The sequence below is a fragment of the Dermacentor albipictus genome, unplaced genomic scaffold (genome assembly GCF_038994185.2).
Source record: "Dermacentor albipictus isolate Rhodes 1998 colony unplaced genomic scaffold, USDA_Dalb.pri_finalv2 scaffold_20, whole genome shotgun sequence".
Classification (NCBI taxonomy): domain Eukaryota; kingdom Metazoa; phylum Arthropoda; class Arachnida; order Ixodida; family Ixodidae; genus Dermacentor; species Dermacentor albipictus.
Window position 1 is genome coordinate 1,185,912 of NW_027225574.1, and position 21,716 is coordinate 1,207,627.

The 21,716-nt window shown below is 47.6% G+C and overlaps 1 protein-coding gene across 2 annotated transcripts in view; it reads left to right on the forward strand.

Moving 5' to 3' along the window:
* LOC139052217 (uncharacterized) overlaps nucleotides 1-20,957 on the forward strand; it is a 122,411-nt gene extending 101,454 nt beyond the window's left edge. Inside the window, exons 4-6 of one of the 2 annotated variants that reach the window (XM_070529314.1) lie at nucleotides 16,293-16,410; nucleotides 18,008-18,041; nucleotides 20,624-20,957. In XM_070529314.1, coding sequence (XP_070385415.1) covers nucleotides 16,293-16,410; nucleotides 18,008-18,041; nucleotides 20,624-20,743 — 272 coding nt within the window. In that variant the 3' untranslated portion in view covers nucleotides 20,744-20,957. The remainder of the gene's footprint in view (nucleotides 1-16,292; nucleotides 16,411-18,007; nucleotides 18,042-20,623) is intronic. The other variant, XM_070529313.1, reaches the window with a different exon arrangement.
* Nucleotides 20,958-21,716: the final 759 nt, after the last annotated feature.

The following is a 21,716-nucleotide window of genomic DNA, read 5'->3' on the forward strand; positions in this document are numbered from 1 at the left end:
ATTAGAGGCGAACTTGTGCCCACAAGTAAAAGTCACTGAGGTCGTGCAGAAAACCGCGGCAGTCGCGTTCTCAAGCTGGGCTCGAACCCTCTTCCTCTTCTCCTCGCGTGACACCTCGTGCGCGTGGCGCATGCGAGCCGGGTCCAACTGGCTACCCGTGCCACGAAGATCGCTGCCTGTTGTTGCCGAACAGCGCCACTGTAAGGCGTGCACAGTGCCCAATGCAAAGGGCGCGCAACTTGAATGTCACCAAGTTTGGCGTGGCATTATCCCCCTCCTTACCACATCGGCCCGATGCGTGAGAGGAAGTAGGGGTTCCTGTGGGCGCTCACTTTTTTTGTTGTTGTTGCTGTTGTTCATGACCTCTCCTGGTAGGGTTTCATGCGGACAACATGCACAACTTCCGTGGAGTTGCGTCGTCTTGGGCTCTCGTGTCCAGCGGATTTCACTTCGTAAGTGACGTCGCTTATACGACGAAGTATTTCGTAACGGCCAAAGTATCTGCACAGAAGCTTTTCAGACAGTCCACGGTGTCGCACTGGGGTCCATACCCACACCTTGTCACCGGGCTGGTAATGAGCTTCACGACGGCGCTGGTTGTACCGGCTGGAGTCGATGCGTTGTTGGCGGCGTATTCGGTACCTTGCTAGCTGTCGTGTCTCCTCGGCTTGTTGCAAGAAATCATCCAGGTCAGATGAGTTATGGGTTTCTTCATCTAACGGCAACATAGCATCCAAAGTTGTGGATACTGCTCGGCCGAATACAAGTTCAAACGGGGTGACTCGTGTTGTTTCCTGAACGGCCGTATTATATGCGAAGGTGATGTATGGCAAAATTTCGTCCCACAGCCTATGTTCAACGTCGACATACATCGAAAGCATGTCGGTCAGTGTTCTGTTAAGGCGTTCAGTTAAACCGTTTGTCTGAGGGTGGTACGCCGTAGTTTTCCTATGATCAGTATGTGTCATTCGCAACAAGCATTTCATTAGGTCCGCAGTAAAGGCCGTTCCACGATCGGTAATAACAACTGTGGGAGCGCCATGCCTGAGCACGATATTGTGTACAAAGAATTTTGCAACTTCGACAGCCGTTGCATTGTACAGGGAGTCAGTTTCTGCGTAACGGGTCAGATACTCCGTGGCCACAACTATCCACTTTTTGCCGAAAGATGATGTTGGGAAGGGTCCAAGGAGGTCCATACCGACTTGTTGGAATGGGGCTTTTGGTGGCTCTATTGGCTGGAGAAGGCAGGCCGGCTTTACGGATGGAGTCTTGCGCCTTTGACACTCGCGACAAGTCTTGACGTAGTGCTGCACTGATGCTAATAGCTTGGGCCAGTAGTATTTCAGACGAATCCTGGCGACTGTACGGCTCTAGCCCATGTGTCCAGACGTCGGCTCATCGTGACAGGCATGCAAAATTTCTTCTCGAATAGAAGTGGGTACGACAAGTAAAAACTTTGTCTCGCTGTTCTCGAAGTTTCTCTTGTAGAGGACACTTCCTCGCAGACAGAACGAGGATAGCCCCCTAGAGAAAATACGCGGCAGTTGAACGTCGAGTCCCTCCAGGCGCTGTATAAGTGGAAGCAATTCCGGGTCATCTCGTTGTTGTTGAGCAATTTGTGACCCGTCAACAATGCCAAGGAACGGGAAATCCTCTTCTTCTGACACAGTTGTCTCGACGGGTGCGCGTGACAAGCAGTCGGCATCGCTATGTTTCCTCCCGGATCGGTATACGACACTAATGTCATACTCTTGAAGCCTAAGGCTCCATCTTGCTAGTCGTCCGGATGGATCCTTGAGATTCGCCAGCCAGCAAAGCGAATGGTGATCGCTGACTGCTCGGAATGGTCTACCATAGAGGTAGGGCCGAAATTTACATATTGCCCAAATGACTGCAAGGCACTCTTTCTCGGTTGCGGAGTAGTTGGCCTCTGCTTTCGAGAGCTTACGGCTGGCATAGGCAATTACTTTCTCCTGGCCGTTCTTCCACTGCACTAGTATGGCACCGAGGCCGACGTTGCTCGCATCGGTATGAACTTCAGTGTCGGCTGTCTCATCAAAATGGGCAAGGATTGGAGAAGCTTGCAGGCGTTTCCTTAACTCGTCAAAGGCGTCTTGTTGTTCGCTTTCCCACACGAAAGGTTGATCTTCTCTTGTCAGTATTGTAAGGGGCTCAGCAATGTTTGAAAAGTTTTCCACAAATCTTCTGTAGTATGCGCATAAACCCAAGAAACGTCGCACTGACTTTTTGTCTGTGGGTGTCGGGAACCTCGCAACAGCTGCTGTCTTTTCGGGATCTGGCCGAACGCCTTCAACACTGATGACGTGTCCGAGAAACCGAAGTTCATCGAAACCGAATTGACATTTTTCCGGCTTAATTGTCAAGTATGCTGCGCGAATAGCTTCTAACACTAGTCGCAGGCGCTCTAGATGTTGGTTAAATGTGGTGGAAAATACGACAACATCATCCAAATACACTAAGCATGACTGCCATTTCAATCCTGCAAGCACAGAGTCCATCATTCGGTGGAACGTTGCGGGTGCGGAACAGAGGCCGAATGGAAGTGCTTTAAATTCGTAGAGGCCATCAGGGGTTACGAATGCTGTCTTTTCACGGTCCCGTTCATCCACCTCTATTTGCGAATATCCACTCTTGAGATCCAGGGAGGAGAAAAACTTTGCACATCGGAGCCGATCTAACGTATCGTCGATACGCGGAAGGGGGTACACATCCCGCTTGGTTACGCTGTTCAGTTTACGGTAGTCGACGCAGAATCGAAGCGTGTTATCTTTTTTCTTAACCAGCACCACCGGAGACGCCCATGGACTGCTGGAAGGCTGAATAACGTCATCTGAAAGCATCTCCTCTACTTGCTTCTTGATGATCTCCCGTTCTTTTGGTGCTACTCGATACGGGTGCTGGCATACCGGTCTTGTGGCGTCCTCTGTTATGATTCTGTGCTTCGCAACAGACGTGCGCCGTACCTTCGAGAACGTGGAGAAGCAGTCAGAAAAATCCTTTATCAGGGCATATATCTGTTTCTTTTGGGCTTCAGGTAGTCTCGGGTTGACGGTAATTGATCTGTCGACACTGCAGGTTCCTGGCAGGGCAGTTGACGTAGTTAGGCTGCATAATTCGGTCGCTTCACAGAACTCGTGGAAATAGGCAATAACTGTTCCTTGTGCGATGTGTTGGAATTCATTACCGAAATTTGTAAGTGCGACATTTGCACGGCCATCGCTTAACTGAACAAGGCCCCGAGCCACGCAAATACCTTTGTTGAAAAGGAGCTCTATGTTTCCATCTGCTATGCCTTCGCGGTCAGAAAATCTTTCATTCTCCACAAGAACCATTATACTGCAGCGTGGCGGCACAGTTACGTCATCGTCAACGACGCGCAGTGCAGCGAGACGTCGCTCCTCCGATTCTTCCACAGGTATATCTTGTTTTGTCGAGAAAGATACACTGGACTTACGTAGGTTAATTATGGCGCCGTTAGCTTGTAGAAAATCCATTCCCAATATAAGTTCCCGTGAACATTCTGGCAGTACAATAAAGTCAGAAACGTATGTGAAGCCTTTTATCGTAAGTCTTGCGGTGCATCGGCCAAGGGGCGTAATAAGATGGCCGCCTGCCGTGCGTATCTGCGTACCAGTCCACTTCGTCACAACTTTTTTAAGGTGCTTCGCCATCTTGAAGCTTACTACTGAATAATCAGCGCCGGTGTCGACTAAGGCATTCAGCTCGCATCCGTCTATTATCAACCGCAAATCTGACGTAATCGTTTCGTTCCTGCACCTGTTGACTGGAATTATCTCGTCACCGCACTGGAATCGCGTTGGAGGATCTTCGTAACTCTGGTTATCAGCGGCCTCACCTCCACAGGTCGCGTGCTTCAGTTTTCCTGGTGTGGGCTTGGTGAACGACGCCCAGGCAATCTTGGAGGCGCGCGTGGGCTAGGCGATCGGTAGCGCATGGGCGACGGTGCCCGTGGTTGATGTTGGCGAGGAGTAACGGGGCTTTGGCGCGTCGACAAGTATTCTTCGATCTCCGCTGGCCGTTCACCGTTTCGGGGGCATGGTGCGCTTAAGGGAAAACCCCTTAACCCAACTTGACGGTACGGGCAGAACCTATACAGGTGACCCGCTTCTCCGCAGTGGAAACACAGAGGCCTGCGCTCGTGGTCACGCCAGACGTCACTTTTGCGGGGCCTTTGTTCCGCAAAACGAGGTGCACTACGTGCTAAAGGCTGATAGGCAGCCGATGGTTCCAGTAGACGAGGTACACTGCGTACTGTCGACGGGTAGGGAACGGTCGTCGCAACTGCTCCACTACTGTGTACCGCGGGTTGCCTGAGTACGTCGGCGTACGTTGGGGTGCGCCGCGTCGGCTGTGGCTCACGCTCTGGATCCCGTATGACGTTCCTGAGTTCGTCCCGGACAACATCGACGATAGATAGCGCAGCTGGAGCCTGAGGTATCTGCAACTTGTTGAGCTCTTCCCTGATCACTGACCGGACAAGCTCCCGCAGGGCTTCCAGGTCGTTTGGCAGGCCTCCAGGGAAGACATGGACAGGTGCGCAGCTTGCCTCACGGTTGTATTGCCGAGCCCGCTGTTCCAGTGTCTTTTCGATGGTCGTTGCTTCACATCTGAACTCGGCGACCGTGCGCGGTGGGTTGCGGACGAGAACTGCGAAGAGTTCCTCCTTTACTCCACGCATGAGATGGCGCAGCTTCTTATCTTCACTCATGGTGGGATCAGCACGCTTGAACAGGCGGGACATGTCCTCGATGTACATCGCGACGTTCTCGTTTGTGAGCTGGTTCCTGGCTTGAAGTGCGATTTCCGCCTTTTCTTTACGATCCGTGCTCGCGTACGTTGCTAGCAGTTGTCGTCGAAATTCCTCCCAAGAGGTCAAAGAGGGTTCGTGGTTTTCATACCACGTTTTTGCGAAGTCTTCCAACGCGAAATACACGTTACGGAGCTTCTGTCTTTCATTCCATTCATTAAAGCTCGCCACTCTCTCGAACAGTTCCAACCAATCTTCCACGTCTTCGAACGAGTCACCATGGAATGTTGGCGCCTTGCGAGGTTGGCTTACGACTACCTGTGCCGGCGTTACCTGGGTGGTCATTGTGGCGACGTCCGTTGCGGGAGTTTCTCTTGGCAAGAAGAGAAGAGGGCCGAATTCGGGCGAGTCACCTCGAAGACGGCGGCTGGTCCGCTGGTGTACAGGCGTCAGTTCCACGGGATGGACTCGCAGGTTGTCGGGGCTACGCTGACTTTCGTTCGTGGGGCTTCGACTCATACCCAGCACCTCCCCCAGAAATGTAACGATGTTAGTAAAACAAGGATATTTATTAGAGGCGAACTTGTGCCCACAAGTAAAAGTCACTGAGGTCGTGCAGAAAACCGCGGCAGTCGCGTTCTCAAGCTGGGCTCGAACCCTCTTCCTCTTCTCCTCGCGTGACACCTCGTGCGCGTGGCGCATGCGAGCCGGGTCCAACTGGCTGCCCGTGCCACGAAGATCGCTGCCTGTTGTTGCCGAACAGCGCCACTGTAAGGCGTGCACAGTGCCCAATGCAAAGGGCGCGCAACTTGAATGTCACCAAGTTTGGTGTGGCAATATATACATATATATATATATATATATATATATATATATATATATATATAGTTTTATATACGTAATATAATATAATATTATATAATAATATTTTTATTCACTTGAATTCATACAACGTGTTCCAGCCTGCATAAGCGTTGCCGCTTGTGTGCTGTGCTGGGCAGCCAGGTTAAGCACATGAATCAACAGCGAGTAAATCATAGTTGAAAAGAAGAGAAATTAAAATCAACCAAATACTCAGCAACTGCTTGTGCGACATAAGAACAAACAAACAAACAAGAACCAACAGAAGAAATGATAGCAAATCCACCGTGCACACTTTCGTACACGAAACGAAAACATCAAGAACGTGGCCAACAGCAAATTACCTCATTCTATATTATCGTTCAGCCAAGGTCGAAGGAAATTCTTAAGGTCTTTTAATCCGGTAATATTCGGGAGGGTTCGTATTTTATTGAAGTAATAAGGAACATAGTAGGTGCGGGTTCTTTTTGCCATAAGTGGTGAAGATGCGGGGTATGACATACTTTTTCTGATTGACGGAGAGGCCGTACTTTAATGTTGCAGATTTTAAAGGAGCTGTGAAAGAAATGCTTGTAGAATATGTCAAAGATAAGTTGCTTGTGTACAGGTAGCATGTCAAAATATTCATACTGTCTCGGACGGACTTATCATGATAGTTGGTTCCATAGGAGAGATTGGTTGCAATCCTCTGCACTATGCGGCTTAATGTGTTTAATTTACATAAAGATGCGGTTCCGTAAATTGTTATCTCGTATCGTAATATGGACTCTCCCAATCCCTTATATACAATTTTTCTAACCGATACATCACATATAGATCGTAGAGCATATATATAAACAAACACTAGGCGTAGGCGTTTGGCTAACTCTACAATATGAATATTCCACGACAGTGTTTCATCAAATATGATACCAAGGTATTTAAAATTGGATTTAAGTTCCAAAGGTGGGCATGAACAGCACATAGAATGGGGATACGGCTTTAACAGCAAGAAGGGCCCAAACTTAGCCGGATGTGCAGCCGATTTTAACATCACGCTTGTGACGGATACTAGGTTTTTCACTAGAAGGGGTAATTCGGTAAGTCGAGAAACAACGCCAGACATCGCATTCTTCCGAAATATCGAGGGCACGAGGGATAATCTCCAGGAGGACTTGGGTAGTGACCACTACGTTCTCGAAATCGCGCTGCAGATCAAACCCAAACCTCTGGTCAAATACGAATACATCGATTGGGATCTTTTCCGGAAAATTCGAGCCGAAAAGGCCCCCTCAAGCGAATCCTTCAAAAATCTAATTGCCAACCTTAAACAGGCCGTTAAAAACGCGACTAAAGAAATCAGCACACAACTTGAAGTCCTCAAAATGGACTCGCTGTTAGCGTATCACCTGGAGGCTAAACACGCTCTTGGGGAGAGGTGGGAAATGCAGAAATTAAATCGTTGATTACGAGTGAAACTAACGTCACTGAACAAGGAAATAGAGTGGTATTCCAGACAACTGGCCCTGCAGCAGTGGGACGAGATGTACAATGAAACGGACGTTTGCATGAGAAGAGGTAGTAAGTGGAATCTGCTTAAAAGCTTCCTCAAGGACAAACAGTACAGGAATGCGTTAAATCTCGCCGTCGATAGCCTCATACATACGCAGGTCACTTCGGGCCTCACAAACGAAGTAATTGTGAACGATCTGGCGCGAACTTACCTACCCGTCAAGGAAGGAGATTCGCAAGGCATAAACGCGAGAGCGGGTTACACGGGGCTAGACAGGCCAGAATTAGACGAACCTTTCACAATTTCAGAAATCAGACGCTTACTCTTCAATTTAAATGAAAGATCGGCCCCGGGGACACACGGGGTCACCAACAAGCCCCTCCGGAACCTGGACGACAGGGCCATCGAAATTCTAACGGCAGAGATAAACAAGGTGTGGAGCTCGGGGCAGGTCCCGTCGGAATGGCGCACCGCCAAGGTGGTGCTCATCCCCAAACCGGGGAAACCTCCGCACATAAATAACCGGCATCCCATATCTCTAACTTCGTGCATTTTCAAAGTGGCCGAACATGCTGTACACAATCAAATCGTCGAACACGTATAAAACTACGGACTATTTAGGCATTATCTAATGGGTTTTAGAAAAGGACTCTCCACACGGGACCGATTTACTCCTCCTGAAAAGACCCCTATTCGACAACGAGACGCGGGACGTACGAAGTATCATTGCACTGAACCTCGCTAAGGCCTTTGATAAGGCGGCTCACGAACACATCTTGAACGAAATTTCCTATCTCAACCTAGGGCGGAAATTCTTTAATTTCACTCTCTCGTTCCTATCGGAAAGGAAAGCGTTCCTTCGACTGGGCACGGTCTCTGGTGGTCCTTACGAGCTGAGCAACTGTGGAACCCCTCAGAGCTCGGTCCTATGCCCGCTATTATTTAATATCGCCATGCATAAACTCTGCGAAAGGCTGGCCGCACTCCCAAAAATAGGCCACGCAATCTATGCAGACGATATCACAATCTGGTCCCCGGGGGGATCTCTAGTCGATCTAGAGCAATCTTTGCAGGCGGCCATAGATGTAACGGAAGAATTTCTTACATGCACGGTTCTCAAGCTGTCACCAACCAAATCCGAACTTCTCTACAGACAGTCGAGGCAGTGTGTTAGGAACCTCGAGCCTCTAGAAAAGCTGCCAGTCGAAATTACAACACGAGAAGGGCACCCCATTCCGAAGGTGAACTCCATCAAAATTTTAGGACTTTTAATCAACGCCAAAGGCTGTAATGCATAAGCTCTGAACAAGCTAGGCGCACAGGGGGAAAATATACTAAGACTCATCACCAGAATCGCAAGCAAAAGGCGGGGACTCAAGGAGGACGACCTACTCAGGGTCTTCCAAGCTTTCTTCATCAGTCATATTACTTACACGGCACCGCACCTCAAATGAAGCGAAATCGAAAAGAACAAACTCGACACGCTCATCAGGTCCGGCGTCAAAAGAATACTCGATATTCCACAATCCGCTAGCACGGTAAAACTACTTGAACTCGAAATTCACAATACCACCGACGAATTAATTGAAGCACAGTTTATTGCACAGGTCTTCAGGCTTTCGTCAACTAAGCTGGCAATTAAGATTATTGATGAAGCTGGTATATTTCCTACACAGGCACCGCTCGACAGACACCCGCTGTCTAAATCAGCCCGGGAAGGTGCGAAGGTTGAGCCCGTACCGAGGAGCATCCACTTAATATATAACGAATGTCGTAGAAGAGCGCGGGCTGGAACCATCCTTCGACGAGTCGATCCTTACGGGGCAGATGCATTCTTCGTCGACGCCGCCAAATATGGCAGCGAAGACAGGTTTGCAATATCGGTCGATGACGCGCGCGGAACACTTATCAGCGCCGCGTCAATCTACACTAAACACGCGAATGAGGTGGAGGAAACAACGATAGCCTGGCTCTTCAAGCCGCAGAAGGCCCGGCGATCATTTTCTCCGACTCGCGCATGGTGGTCAGGGCTTTCTCATCCGCTCTAGTTTCTAAACACGCAGCCGGCATCGCCAACATATCATTTCGTATTACTACGGGAGAAAAAACTGGAGGTCATAGCATAGTGTGGTTCCCGGCCCATGTGAACAACGTAACTAACCAAGCGGGTTGTAAGCCTAACGAGCGGGCCAACTGCCTGGCGCGTGAATTCACGAACCGCGCCCCAGCTAACGGTCCGGCTATCCCACAGGATTGCCCCTTCAAAGGTCACCTTACCACCTTTCACGAAATTACGTCGCATCACAAGCACAACAGGACAAAATTCCCTCCCCTCAACCCGAAACTGAACAGGGCTCAGGCCGTTACTTTCAGGCTCCTACAGACGAGATCCTACTTCACCCCCAGAGCGCTTAGTTGGATAGACCTATAGACCTCAACTTCCCGCACTCGTGCTCCAAATGCGTTCATGCACGCTGCTCCTTCGACGACATGCTCTGGCTGTGCCCGTACAACGCGGGCTCCGACCTTCAATACAAGTCCAAGTGGGACGCCTTGCTGAAGAGCTCAGATTTCACGAACCAACTACAGGCCGTCCAAAGGGTCCGCGAAGTCGTGGAGAGTCACCACCTCCCTGTCCCGTCGTGGGCGGAGCCACCAACTTGATTGCGGAGCCTTCGGTTCCCCCCAATCATGTTCCTCAGGATACTCTAATAAAGTTGTTGTCACTGTCATTTGAGTTGTTCAATTATTTTGGATTAATTATTTACTCAGAAGGAATGCAAAACATAATCTAGGTATCTCTAAAATTTGGTTTAAGTTACATGGGACATCCGGTTTACTTAATGTCTTATTGCTCTTGCCCGAAGTGCACTTGCTGTACCGCATCATCCGTGCATATTCTCAATTCTTTAGCGATATGTGTACCTATCGGGGGCCGTGTTTTGTATCTGGAATTTAGGACCAGCCGGGGTTGCTTAGTGACTTTGGCGTTGCGCTGCTAAGCTCGAAGTCCCGGGATGAAAACGCGGCCCTTGCGGCCGCATTTTAATGGAGGCAGAATGCAAAAACGCCTGTGTGCCAGGCATTGGGTGCACAATAAAGAACCCCAGCTGGTAAAAATTAATCCCAAGTCCCCCCATTATGCCGTGCCTCATAATCACATCAGGCACGCCGAAGAATATCAATTGTATTGTGGTTTCGGGACGTCAAACCCCAGAATCTTTAGTGTGGCATACATTTTTCATTATTTTCGCAACATCATCATCATCATCATCAGCAGCAGCAGCAGCAGCAGCAGCAGCAGCAGCAGTTGCAGCAGCAGCCTGGCTACGCCTACTGCAGGGCAAAGGCCTCTCCCATACTTCTCCAATTACCCGGGTCATGTGCTAATTGTGGCCATGTTGTCCCTACAAACTTTTTAATCTCATCCGCCCACCTAACTTTCTGCCGCCCCCTGCTACGCTTCCCTTCTCTTGGAATCCAGTCCGTAACCCTTAATGGCCATTGGTTATCTTCCCTCCTCATTACATGCTCTGCCTATGTTCATTTGTTTTTCTTGATTTCAACTAAGATGTCATTAACGTGCGTTTGTTCCCTCACCCAATCTGCTCTCTTCTTATTTCCCCTTAATCTTACAACACCATTCTGCTTTCCATAGCTCGTTGTGTCGTCGTCCATTTACCTCTTATCATATGTCGTGCCAAGTGAATTCGAATTCGGGGCCCTACGTGCCAAAACCACGATTTGTTCATGAGGCACGCCGTAGTGGGAGACTCCAGATTAATTTCGAGCCCGGGACACGGGCGTTTTTGCACTTCGTCCCCATCGAAATGCGGCCGCCGCGGCCGGGATTTGATCCCGCGACATCGTGCTTAGCAGCGCAACACCATAGCCGCCAAGCCACTAGGGTGGGTGTCGTGCCGAGTGGCCGATCCGAACTATAGTCATGGCGCACCGGCGTCTGGTACAATAACGACGGGCGAAACTGTGGAAAATTAAATCCATCCGTATAAAATACGGCCATAGATTCTTACCATGCCATGAATGCTATCCAGCCGACTTCGGCCCCACCCGCTCCTCGGGAATGTACAATGAAACGCGCGCGTGAGTAATTGAACTGCGTAAGAGACGAAATCGAACGATTCGACGACCGCCGAGCGTCCTCGCAGCTGTTGGGGGGATCCGGTTTTGAGGTCCGTGGTTCGGACTGGGGCCCCACAAAGAGGGTCGCTTGCATGTGCTGCCGGTGCCGGGGCTTTTGAAATATGGTAGCTGGCCTGCGCTATACCGGGGCGTCGTACTAAGCTGGCTACGCGGACCCAGGCCATCGTCCGTATCATACGCCGAAAGGTGCTTGTTGGTGAGATGCGATCCAAGGTTGAAGGAAACGAGAAATTGATTTATTTTACATATTTACACAACTGACTCCAGATATGGGAGCACCCTCCATGTCGGAGCGCATTTAAACTTCTGATCACTAGATGTCTGAGCAAGCACAGCACACACCTCACTGCACCAAAGGTTCCCGCTTTGAAAACAGTCATTTTCCCTAGGCAATTGTACGAGGTATTCTTATGACTGTGTCTTGGCCAATCATAATGGTCGAACTGTTCGCAAAATCTCACCCATGGTCGCACCACCTTGATGGACTCCGCCTCTGATGTCGAACCTTCTAACCCGCCTACGAAGCAATGACGAGGCAATCTGGAAACGGGTCCACGCTGTTTCCACGGAAGTCGTCGACACTGGCTCATTGTTCTCCGTGACCGTCAGCTTGTCAGGGTCACGAGACTGGCCTTCACGTTCGTTACCGTTTCCAAGGAGTGCAGCGGTTGTTGTCGCCTCGAAGGGAGCGTCTTTGTTTGACCCAATTAACACATTCATAGGGGTGTGCTGCGCAACCCAGACCAAGGACAAAAAGAAGTAGACGATACGAACGCAATATGATATGACCGTCAAAGTCGGCGTCGAGCCCCGTCGCCGTCCCGGCGAGCGCCGGGGGAAGAGCCTGCCTCGTGGGAAACACCCAAAGAATGGGCATTCCCGTTTTGGGACGCAACATGGCATAGGTATAGACATTTATAGTCAATTCAGCGTTGCTTTGTTTTCTGGACACAAGCTCGAGTGTTCAATTTTCACTGCCGAGCCTTTCTGCTTGAGCGCTCTTCCCTAGCTCGATGCAGTGCTTGGAATAAAAAGTTCAGCGGAACTTCATTGCTCACCATCCTAAACAATGGGCGTGGCGTCATGACTGTGTTTGTTCTGCATAAATCTTATGTTTCCTGCATAAATCGTATGCTGCCTAGGCCAGCGGCGCTCCAGACCTAGGCAGCGGATGTGGAACGTCCTTTAAACCGCGGATGTCACGTAGTACTGAGCTTAACGGGACCCTCACCAGGCCCCATGGAAAATTTTGGTCATACGCTGCAAGTTGTTACGTGTCCTCTAGGGAGCGTTCTGCCGAAAAAGTTTTTCAAATCGGCTCATTAACAGCCGAAATAAAAATATTTCAGTGCCGCGAACCCATGAATTCAGCAGGTGGGCTCCACGGCCAAACAAGACGCTTTCTCCACTTGCGCCGGCTAGCCTCCGCAAGTGAAATTCCTTCCCTGCGTTCTCCTACCGGACCTCGAGGATCGCGTGACGCAAACGTCACAGGCCCTGCCTTCATTTTTTTTTTCTCCTCGCTTTTTTTTTTTCAGCGTTACGCACTTCCGTTGACAGCGTCGTGCATGAGCTGTTGCCTCCTTCGCGCAGCGCACGAGACAACAAACGGATCGCAGCACATGATCAGGCGCTGGAACACGGTAGAAAATGGCATAGTTTCGGTACCTGCGCACGTGACGGCATGACTGTGGCAGCAAGCAGACGAAGCGGAAGTACATCTCTCTTGCTACGGTGCGAAGTAAAACAAAAACAACGCGTATATTCCGTTTGTGTGTTTTATTATTTCTCTAAACTTCAATTCGTCAATTCAAGCAGCAGATCACACAAATAACAGATGGTGTCCTTAATAATTCTAGAAGTCACGTGTCACCACGAGTGACGTCACACTGCGGACCCGAGTACGTAGGCGCAAGGACGAGAGTACGTCATCGTCTGGCTTGTAGCGCAGAGGCCGCGAGGAGAAGTAAAAACGGCGCTCGGTTTGAAATTTCAGACCTTTCCGAGGCGCGTAGCGATGTAATTCTTTGCAAACACGATCGTTGGCGCGCATTGTATGTTCTGCGCTCGTCAGCTCAAGATGGCCAGGCCTGGTGAGGGGCCCTTTAATAGCTAAGGAACTGGCCCGTAAACCGCCTTATGCTACCTCATGGCATCATGACTGCCAAATTTGAGGCCCTCGCTGATGAATGAGTATGAATAATGGAATCTAAGGGGCCCAATTTTCTGCCAGCTACACACGAAATAACAACGAATCTAGAGAAAGCACAGGGAAATTAATTATGTTTACTTGAAATACGGAAGTAACAAACGAAAAAAAAAACCATCTCCGGCATGCTGTGGACGAGTCTGTCTTGTGGCAGCAACGGCGTCAGTAAACAACGTTGTTTTTTTTTGTCTGGAAAATAATCCGGAATTTCGTACCTCGTCGCGTATGTCGGACGAATTCAACCATAAGCGCAAGTATGTAAAAGCCCCTTCGTGTGGCTTCTCCCAGTAAATGCAAAACGCCACGAAATAAGTTCTTCTGAATTAGAAAGGACGAAAGGTGCGGTATCTTATTCGCGTTTGTCACCGTGCGGCATTATTCGATTCGGCGAAGCACCGATCACCGGGCGCCAAAAGGTCATGGAAATAGGAACTGGCAAGCAAGACGGGTATTGCTGGCCACTGAGGCAGTCGGCCGACTAAAAGTCGAAGAGCTTAGAGCATTTTTGTTGTTGGCGCGACCATGACGCCCCGACGGCTTTTTGTAAGAACTCCTGTGTATTCTCTGCCCCGCGCGAGCACTGAGAAGCTTGCTAAGACGGCAGGGATGCGAATACCCAGAAATATGTGGTGTCTCTGCAATACCGTGTCCATGAAGTGCTGACAGTGTATGTGTGCCGACAGCGCCGTATGGGCGGCTGCTGTCGTTTTTTCTTTGTTTGTGAACGGACACTAGAGACTCGCCATGGACTCAAGTATGTGCGTGTGTGCCTGTAGTGCAATGCAAGCGCGCGACCTCTAACACCTGGGTGAATCACTCGTTCTCTCGCCCCTAATTAAAAGGGGTGCGGCCAAGGCCATTTGAGGAGCCGGATCTACAATTTGGTGAACGTGATTGGATCGTCACCAATATCTACCGTTCCCCGATTCAAGGAAATAGGGAAAGGAGAAGTTATTTAAACACGCGTTTTAGACCCAGCTAAGCAGTCTAGAAGCTGGACCTATGATCTGCTGAGAAGCGTCAAGGAGCTAGTGCCGTCCAATGTCGCCTGGGCCACCTAGCCCTGTCTGAACTACGAGTTACTAGTTGGCGTAAGAGATGCAAACCAACGTCTGCAATAAAGCTCACGGTAGTTCCCCTCAAGTTAGCTCAACCTGCTGGAGGGACGTCGTCAGATCTAGACTCCCGGGAACCCCAGCACAGCATTCGCATCCACTGCAACGAGATCAGCTCGCCAGAATTCATCGGGACAGCTCTGCCGTCGACTCCGCGCTTTATGGACTTGCTGCTACTGCCCGGCCATGCGTATGCCATCATTTATTTTCTTTTGAACTCTGTTTAGTGGACAACCGTCAAGTGTATTCTTATGTAGTGTTAATTTTTATATGCACTATTAATTGCTTGTTGTATTTCTTTTGTCTCCATAATCGATCTATATTAATAAGTGCATGTGTGTTAGTGTTCTTGTGTTTTAATTTGTATATCGTTGTCAGTAGAGATATATTTTTTGTCTCTTTCTCCCGACTCTGAATCCTTCGCTGTGTTCGCTTGAGTACGGAACAACCAACCGGCTTGTATACCCTGTCGGCGCGAAACGGCGAGTGGGTGACAAGCCGTGACAGCGTTAGAGTTTACTTATCGGGCCTGAGACAACCATTAGCCTGGTGAAGTATCAGGAACGCAACTCTTTTGTGCGAATGTAGAAGTCTAACCAGTTCGAGCTACGTTTGCTACACAAGTGGAGTATCGGTTTCCATAACCGAAGGCGACGGTTATAGAGCGAGGTAATGCAAAGGAATCATCGGTGGTCGTGGCTTCCGTGACAAAGCGTACGTGGCATGCAGTACTCATCTGAGTGTTGCTCGGGCGCTTACGCACGGGGTGGATGACTGGCTGTCACGCGAGGAAGGAGGTGAGCATGCGTCAGAACACGTAGTGAAAGACGCGCTTCATCTCACTTCTAAGACCAACGAGCGACACACGGCACCTACGGCCTTTCGCAGAGTCCAGTGATTTTCCATACCGACCATGCACTAACAATGCACTCAGAAATAGAGACAGAGGTGGCTCCTAAACACTTTCAAAACGCAGGTGACTCAGCGGCCTGTCGGCATGTGAAGAATGACATAGAACGTGAAGTTGCTTCAACCAAAAGACAAAACGCACGCTTCGCTTACTTTTACAGAAATCTTCCTGGATTTTCGCACAATATTTTGCTGCAGTCTTTATAGAGTTATATAGCAGAATAGCTTGCATGCAATGCCAAATAGGCAATAATAAGTAAGCAACGACAGAAGAATTCAAAACATGGATTGATATAAATGCTACTGAATATACAAATGGTACAAAAGTTAAATATATTTTTATCCAAATCGAAGAAACTTGATTTCCATGCTAAAACATGTAGTTACAGTTTTGAAGATTTTAGTCATTATAAAAAAGTACGTTCAAGAACCTATTACAAAGAAAAATTGAGCAAGGAGTACGAGAAGATAGGAGGAAACGCTGATAAATTTCACATCGCAGAAATCAGTGTAAAGAAATCAATGCAAAGGCTTTAAAGAATTAACAGGATCCCATTGAGGCAGCCATAGCAATATGCGGAAACATTGCACCGGTGTTAACGTCATTACATACTGTTGGCATTTTCTGCGCTTTGTTTCGAGCGCTCTGTGGAGGCGCCCTCGGGGCCGCAAGAAAAAGCGGCATAGAATAGGCACGTGGCGTCATTTGTGATGATGTTAATGCCCATTTTGGTGTAATCTTGTCCTTAGGTTTCGTCATGGCTAGAAACTGCACAAACGTCGAGAACTTCAAGGCATGCGCTGCTGAATACAAGGAACTATTTAATGCAACATATGATGACCATTATTCTCCCGAACTACCATGTAGGTGAGTGTGCCATATGGCTGCGAGATTTTTAATGCTTCAGCTTGTGTAACTACAGGTAAAACTCCATCTAACGAAACCAGATTTTACGAAGTTCCCGATCTAACGAAAAAATTTACATTCCCCGCCAAGTACCTATACGGTTCAATGTTATTATCAACCTGAATTAATGAAACAAACTTGACTGAACTCGATTTAACGAAGGTTTTCCTGAAATAAATCGGTAAAAAAAGCGGTGATTTCTAATTTTGACACAGACGGGTTCTTAGAGCGTGCGCTCTAAAACTATCGCGTTAAAACATCTAGCGCCATGGTCACATGCCTAGCTTTATTTTTGCGAGGCTGCCCGCCACGCCCGTGCACGGAACAGCCGACTCAACACCGCCTCGGGAGGGGCGGCGGTGGTTGCTATCGTTATTTCATGGCTTATGCGACAGATGGCTGGATTAGCGGCAAATACAATGTAGCGATAGCCTTAGCGTCTCGCTACGCTGCACTTTTAGACTTTGAAGGAGCAAAAAATTCCTTTCTTGATTTTACGAACTTCCCGATATAGCGAAATAATTCGAGCCTGGTCATCATTTCGTTAAATCGAGTTTTAACTTTATTATTTCTGTAGGGCATAAAACTAACGGGAATAAAGTTAAAGCGCTGAAATAGAAATGCTTGCCCGGTGTTGATGCCTTCTGCAAGCGTGACATCTAATACTACGCTCGGGCTGCACATTTGTGTAAACTCATTTTCTTCCACTGTCACTATTATCATCGTGCCCAAGAATCTCCTAGGAAGACCGAAGAATTGTGGAGCAGATAAATACATATGTGCAAGGGAGAGACAGCGCTACGTAGTTTTATACAAAACGTGATGACCGCAGGAAAACCCTGCGTGTTCAAGGTAATAGATAATCAAGTTTAGTGTTTGACGAAAGGCCGTTTGGTTGGGATGGAACATGGTGAAAAGATAAACAAAACCCGGGGCACTGCGCCTATCAAAGTAAATTTAAACGAAAACAAGACGTTTCCATAATCATGCTTGACTCAGAGAAAATGCAGACTCTACCGAGAATGGACAGCGCAGTTACGAGCAAGTGCATAAGATCATCGAGGAACACTTTCCCTCTTGTCTCTAAACGCTGTGTCAATCGCTTGTGTAGTATACGACAGTTCGAGTCTACGCGCTTAATGTTTGAATATAGTGAATTGAGTGTGCGAGTCACTAAACGATTAATCGAAGTTGCAGTGCAGCCATTCTGCAGTGTATAATTTTCATATTTCCAAAATTCTTTGTTTTTAATGTTCATCATATAGCAGGACAACCGTCTCGACTAGCTATTTTACCATCAGAAGTTCGTGAATTGCATGTTCTTTATTTTAAAGAAAACAACAGTTCGAGGCTCGGAGAGCAGTGTCCGCAGCTTGTGCCTCGCAAAGTAGTAAGTGCTATTAGTCAAAAGCAGCGGTCGCAATTCATAGGGCTCTTCTTACTAATAGCATTTTGTCACCGGCAAGTTCATTTTATGTACGCTATCAGAAATTATTGTAATCCGCGACCATGCCTATTCAGTGCCATATTTTCTGAACGTGGACCATCGTCTTTTCAGAATATGGACGGGCTTATTGCGAGAAGTTAAAAAAGTAAGTTCGTTCCTATAAAATCATAGATTAAGGGACGCACAGTCATAATTAGCTTTGTTCGACGCACGTTAAAGGTGACAGGCAACTTTTTCAAGTGAACCGTGTTCGCATAGAAAGCTTCGTTCAGTTCAGCTGATAAATATTGTGTAATACATTTTTCCCCCTTTTTATGACGTGTTTATGCACTACGAGAAGAAAGTAAGCTGAGCAGTTTCTCTAAGCCCATTGGCCAGTTTTTCAGAACCGCAATCAGCGTACGCTATGAACCACATATCATAGCAACGGGCTTCTCAGGACCCGCCATCATGGCCAAGCCCATGCGGCACTTCAGTGAACCTTAGATGCTGGAAGGGTAGTATGCAGACCATCCTCATGACCGTGTAAATTGCCCGCGTTGAAAGATGTACTATCCCTGCACTACTATAGTCGCCTTTGAAGAAGTAGCCGAGTTGGTGGCAAAATGTCCGGTAACATTAGTACACGTTCGTGTGTCCAAAGTTTCCAAAGTTTTCATTTCGTATTCACAGTACATGGTGCATAGCATATTTGCAGCAGAAGGCCCAAAAGTCGAAATTTCAAATAGGATATAATGTTTAAATTTTCTAAATCACTTTATGCCTGTCCCCAGTGGCATATTTCTATCAACGGTTTACGTTTATGTACTTAGGTCTACCTTAAAAACCTAGGTGCTCGATATTACTGCGGAGCACAAGGTACACAGGTAGCAATCGTGGCCAAAATGTTTGTCTACAATGAGGGCAGCCGACCATTGCGATAGAGGACGGACGACGCAGCGGGTGAAGACCTCTGGGGAAGACACAAGGGGGAAGACTCCCCTGAAGAATCCGCCCCAGCCGCAGAAGAACACAATTAATAGTGCAACAAAAGTATTGTTGAAGTTCCTGCAGGACACCAAGCTCGACGAGCGGCTGTAGCGAGGCAACTGTCTCATGTACATAAGCACTCACCACTTCTCTTATCATCATCATCCATCCCAATACTTTCACTCCCCTTCCCTCTTCCCCAGTGCAGAGTAGCAGACTAGAGCGCACTAGCTCAGGTCGACCTCTCTGTCTTTCCTATCAATAAATTCTATTCTAATTCTACTAGAGCTCAATGAAGTTTTCACTCACTCACTCACTCACTCACTCACTCACTCACTCACTCACTCACTCACTCACTCACTCACTCACTCACTCACTCACTCACTCACTCACTCACTCACTCACTCACTCACTCACTCACTCACTCACTCACTCACTTACACACTCACTCACTCACTCACTCACTCACTCACTCACTCACTCACTCACTCACTCACTCACTCACTCACTCACTCACTCACTCACACACACACACACACACACACGCACGCACGCACGCACGCACGCACACACACACACACACACACACACACACACACACACACTCACTCACTCACTCACTCACTCACTCACTCACTCACTCACTCACTCACTCACTCACTCTAGAATGTTGAACGCCATCAGTAAAATAACATGCTCACCAGTGACGCCGTGCTTGCCATGGCTTTGCTTAGATTAAATTTATCGTTTCGTCCAATGTTGCACTTGTGCAGCGCGAGTAAATTTAATTATGTTGGATTCACTCCACGCCCCACTGAGCCACTACAATTGCTTCCGCAGTTTCACGGGTCAAAAGACGGCACTTAGTATTATGCAATAGAAGGCATATAAGCAGAGAGAACATATGCCATGTGAAGTTCGCAATTTATTTTCAGGCAATGGAGTACATTTCAGCCTCCCTATGAAGTTTTACTCCAGTTTAATATACGAGTAGGCATCACAGTACTGACAAATATGTAGTCAAGATAAAGGAAAAATAAATGGAGATGCACGTAGGGCACGTTACAAGTTTCTTTCTTTGGCTGCCGTTTCTTTCTCTCCGTCATGAATTCTGAAAATGTCTAAAAGCACCTTGAGTTAGAAGTAGTTGTATTTTATGTAAAGAACAAGTTCTCAGCAGACAAATTACTGACGTGGGTGGCTTCCAGTCCACGCATTTTCGACATGGCCCCTTCGACTTTTCAAACTTGACGAACATGTTCGCTGTGTTATAGCAGGATTCTTTAAGATTATGGGATGGCACAATATGAAGCGGATGGCCCGACTTCCAGTCGTTGGCTGCGCCTAGCATTTAGGTCTGGCAAAATTGTTTTCCAGTGGCCTTTGAATTTGGTAATTACCTTATTGAAAGAACAGCGCAAGTTTTGAACTAGCTTTATAACCTACCTTTAGAAAGCCGTAGTTGTACTTGTTAATGCTCATTATTACTTTATCATACCTTACTTCAGCCGTACTTGTAGTAAATGCTGCAAGTGCGGGTAGAGTGGTGTGCTCAACGTATAATATGGTTAACGATGCTCTCAGGCGAAGTTTTCATCATTAGCTTTTTTGTAAAAAAAGCCTGTGTTCACTAACGTCATAACGCCGTTCATAAAGCTAAAACGGGCCTTAGACAGGCCTGTCCGTTATCATATTATTCAATAGTCGCGAACTTTTAGCTGGCATAAATAATTCAGTCAACCCTCTTATTTTTTCCAGTATAAACAGAATGGAAAAGGCATGCTGCGAGAAAGGCCTCAACTCAGCTTGTGCTGTGTCCTTGGAACGGAGGAAGAAGATTTACTCAAGGACTCTGGACATCTTCGCCGAGCTGTATGATTGCCAAGCATCCGGGGATTCTACCGTGGCTCCCCAGCCGTGGTTCTTTGTGCTAGTGACAGTGTCTGCAACTCTGTTCGATAGAGTGCAAGTTAGATAGCTTGCAATGTTTGAAAAGCAAAGACGCGTAATCACAAAGAGTAATGTACATGGCAGTGTGTCTTTTCACAAAGGCTGAATTAGTTGTAAGTTGGGAAAATAAAAAGAAAATGAATGTGTGAGTTTTATTTTGGTGCAACTTGGATTTGATCCCAACATTAATAGGTGCTAGAAAACTATCATATTTGCCTGAGAGGCTCATTTGGGCATAAAATGCCGGTACGATTCGCAGAAGAAAGTAAAATACAATAGACAGTTTCTACACAATTGAACCGAATGCAGAACAGCAGAAAATAACGAAGGAATTGGCAGACAGGGAAAAGGACAAGCAAGGACGTTTGTGATGTTTCTGTGTAGAGCAGATGCGTATATAAGCATGTTGCTTTCACTGAGAGGTGTCGAACCGGCGTCAAAGAGCTTCCAGTTCCAAATGACGCTTATCCAAAACCCCCTGCTCCGTCTAGCCGGCGCCCCACACTGTCCTTTTTGCTCTCTAGTTGTTTAGCGTTAAGAGGAAGCTTTAGCTCGGGCCCAACTCCAACGCGGCCTATTCAAATACATGTAAAACGCAAAAACGTTTTTATGACATAACTCCTGGACCGATTTAATGAAATTTATTGCATTTGAAAGAGAAAGTTGAATTCTAGTGACTGTTGGAAGCGGAATTTCGATTTAGGGCTTGAATTTTCCTAAAACAATTTTCAAATATTTGACCGTTTGAAAAAAATAGAAGCACGAAGTTTACAAATTAATAGCTCTGCATCAAAAATTGATATCGCGGTTCTGTAAACGGCATCCATTAGATCGTTCAAAGCGGACAAATTCAATATGTCACTTGACATCTTACGTGAATTTGTTACGTTGGTTACAACGG